Raw genomic sequence first — 3233 nt, 5'->3', positions numbered from 1 at the left:
TCCTGCTGCAAAGCACCTCCGCTTAACAGACTGCGCTTTCTTCTCCAGAAGGTTTCTCGAGTGGGAGGATGGAGGGATGCACGGGGTGTTCTCAGAGCACAAACACAAAGTTGGCGTGGGGAGGGAAGATAAAAGAACTGTTTGCTTGGATGTGGGCTTTCTTGTCCTTTTCTGTGTGTTGAAAATAGTTTTTGTTTCAGACAAACGCATCCACAAAACACTGGGGACAGGGATTCAGAGCTGATTTTGGTGAAAGAACTCAGTTTGATGAGGTTTTGGGAACGGAGCTTTTTAAATTCAAAAATGCACTTATTTTTGGTGGTTTGGAACCTGAATTAATTTCCTTACGAGGCAAATTCTTCCCTTTGAAATGTATGCTAATTACAGAAGGTACTTTTCAAAATACACCCTTTCAAAAAGGTTGAAACGGAAATCTCTTAATAGGTCAGAATGAAATATTGAAACTGAATCAATTAAAAACATCAGATGAAGGCTTAGATTTTGATTATTTTTTTTTTAACTTCTGATGCAAGACAGGAAAATACCTGAAATCTTAAATCTTCCCAGGGTGGGAAAATGTGTTCTGTCACTTGCTCTTTGCTGGCACACTAAGGACCCACCGCAGTCATTCCATGAAGCTGGGCGTTCCCTGGGCATTTGACCATGTATTTATTTCCCTTTGGAATGGGTTGGGGCTCACAGAACTGGGGGCAGAGCTCTTTAGGAAGCTGGAGAGCCCATTTGGGTTTATCATGGGCTGGTCTCGGCCACACTGTATTTATTACCTGAGGTCACCTCCTCAGGGCAGAGTCTAAACCAGGCTCTGCAGAGCAAGGAGGGGTGGACATTCATTCTGGTGATGTCTCTACAGTCCCATTGCTTTATTTGTTGATGGGTTTTAATCCCAGTCACCTTTTCTCCTGCCTGCATCTCTCTGCTTAGCAGGTAGTGGCAATGCTCTTTATCTCTCTCCACAGGGATTTCACCGACAATGACCTGGATGGGGTTGAAGTGGAAAACACAAATCGTTCTCGGAGCTCCCCACCAATTCCCTCTGCAGCTGGCTGCCTGGATGCTCACTTTGGTCAAGATCAGATAGCAATTGAGAGCACAGGTAATTCCTTTTTGTCCGTCTGCTATGGGGTTTTGGCGTGAGCAGAAGAGTCTTGTCTGTCTCTGCATTGATCAGAGGTGACTATAAAAGGGTTGTTCCTGTGTTGGGCTTGGAGGGGTGGCCTAGGTCATTCCCAAAACAAAAGGATTATGCGCTGGGCACCTGAGTGAGCTGCTTCCAAAGCACTGACACAGGCAGCTCCTCCAGAGGCTGGGTTAAGGCCCCAGAAATCAGGTGCAAGCTGCTTTCACACAGAGCTGGCTGTGAGAAGATTCGCAGGGAGCCCAGCACGGGTCCATTCCCTCACTGTCCTACTGCAGATGAAGGCTTTGTGCGGGCAGCTCCCAGGAGTTGTTGGCACAAGGGGATAGGATTTAGGGTTTGGCTTATCTTGCAGTGTGCCTGGGAGGTTTCCTTTAATTTCCATAGAAACACTGATGGCCTCCCATCTGCTGTCGGCATCTTGCCTTTCCTCGGTACGCGCTGGCGGGGATCTTGGTTGCTGTAATAAAGAAACACTTGTGCCGTCAAACAAACGCTGTTGGGACTAGGTGGGACTGACCTGGGTGTTTGGGCATTGTGGACTCACTGTAGCTTTCTGTCCCTTGCTGTGTCCCCCTCTCTCTTCCCCCCTGGCTGTGCCCACCTGAGCAGAGCCCCTGAGTGTGGAGAGCACGGCCTGCAGCCTGGGCAGCATCAGCGAGTCGGGGCAGGGCTACGAGTGCAGCACTCCCTCAGAGACAAACTGCTCCTTTGACCCCACGGAGGAAACGTCCTCGGGCGCTGTCCCTGCGCCCTGCCCACGCCACGCTGTCACCCCCTCTGAGCCGGAGCTCTTCGCTTTGCCGCCCGCGGGACCAGGACTGGCAGAGAAGCAGGAGTCGTTGCAGAACTCTGGTGAGACAATAACCATGGACTTCACTCTCCCTGCAGACATTAACGAGGGGTTGCCTTTAATTGCTGGCCCTGTGGATTCGGACAGAGACCGTGAGGCAGTGGTGGCCCCTGCGCAAGTGTCCTTATCGGTCACAGATTTCGGTCTCATTGGCATCGGAGATGTAAATACTTTCCTGACTGCTCATCAGGCTTGCCCAGCACCTGTGGCTCGGTCAGAGCCTCTGTCACAGTGAGAGTCTCCAGTCACAAATTTGTCACAGACCCAGCAAGGACTTTGACCTGACTGAGTGAAATTCTGGAACTTCCGCTGTCCTGTAGGGACAGTTTGGAGCTGTTGGTCGGAATCTGTCTTTCCATCCTCCTTGATCCAAGGCTACAGTGAAACCAAACACCTTTCTGCTCCAGTGTATCCTGACACAATCGTGCAAAGTGGTGGCTGGCTTTCCTGAGTGGGGAGGTCCATCACCCCCCTCCTACGCTGACCATGTGTCACCCCAGGTGATGCCAGTCTGCTCAGAGAGTCCCTGCCTCGGGACAGGGGACGTGTCCCTTGGCCCCAGCGGGACAGTCTGAGGGCAGAGGTGCTTTGAGAAGAGGGATGTATCACCGTCATGGTGAGGGTGCAGTCTGGGGGTCCGAGAGCTTGGGAGGGCTGCAGGGCAGTTTCCTGCAGAGACGGGCACGGCGATGCCAAGGGAGGCTGACGAGTCTTGGCCCTTCTCCCATGGGCAGCGTGTTGCAGTAGGAGCCGCTCACCCCGTCCTTCTCCCATCAGCCATGGGTCATAACAGGCGGGCACACAGCTGCTGCCACCTCCAGCAGCCACGTGTTCCCGACTCTCCACCAGCTGCAGGTGGGACGTGGCCTGGCCCAGCCCTTGGGCAGAAGCGTCGGGTCTTGGAAAGGAATGCTGCGTGGTGCAGCAGCGTCGCGTGCACTCGAGTCCTTCTCACCTTCCCATGCAGTGCTGGGCCAGGGAGAACTTCTGTGGGGAGTAACAGGAGTTTCTAGACCCACAGAGTGATGCTGGCCCAGAGCTGTGGCGCTGCTGCTTCTGCTGCTGGCAGAGGATGACCTGATCTTCACTGAGCCGCTATGCGAGTGGATAAAATGCAGGTGAAAACATCTCTTAACTTCCCAGTTTGTTCCAACAATTTGTCAGCAGAGGGAGGAGGTTGCTTAGCTCCTAGGATGCCTGGGATAGCACAGTCCCAGGCAGGGG

At 52.8% G+C, this 3233-nt stretch overlaps 1 protein-coding gene across 5 annotated transcripts in view; it reads left to right on the top strand.

The window, feature by feature from the left end:
• Positions 1-3144, top strand: part of MIER2 (MIER family member 2) — a 13308-nt gene extending 10164 nt beyond the window's left edge. For 3 of the 5 annotated variants that reach the window (XM_017743873.1, XM_017743872.1, XM_017743875.1), the window contains 3 exons: positions 1-51; positions 978-1114; positions 1769-3144. In XM_017743873.1, coding sequence (XP_017599362.1) covers positions 1-51; positions 978-1114; positions 1769-2244 — 664 coding nt within the window. In that variant the 3' untranslated portion in view covers positions 2245-3144. The remainder of the gene's footprint in view (positions 52-977; positions 1115-1768) is intronic. The other 2 variants (XM_008641026.2, XM_017743874.1) reach the window with 1 other exon arrangement.
• Positions 3145-3233: the final 89 nt, after the last annotated feature.

Source organism: Corvus brachyrhynchos, unplaced genomic scaffold (assembly GCF_000691975.1).
Source record: "Corvus brachyrhynchos isolate BGI_N302 unplaced genomic scaffold, ASM69197v1 scaffold219, whole genome shotgun sequence".
Lineage (NCBI taxonomy): Eukaryota > Metazoa > Chordata > Aves > Passeriformes > Corvidae > Corvus > Corvus brachyrhynchos.
Note: the sequence above shows the minus strand (reverse complement) of the source record. Positions and strands in the feature narration are given on the sequence as shown.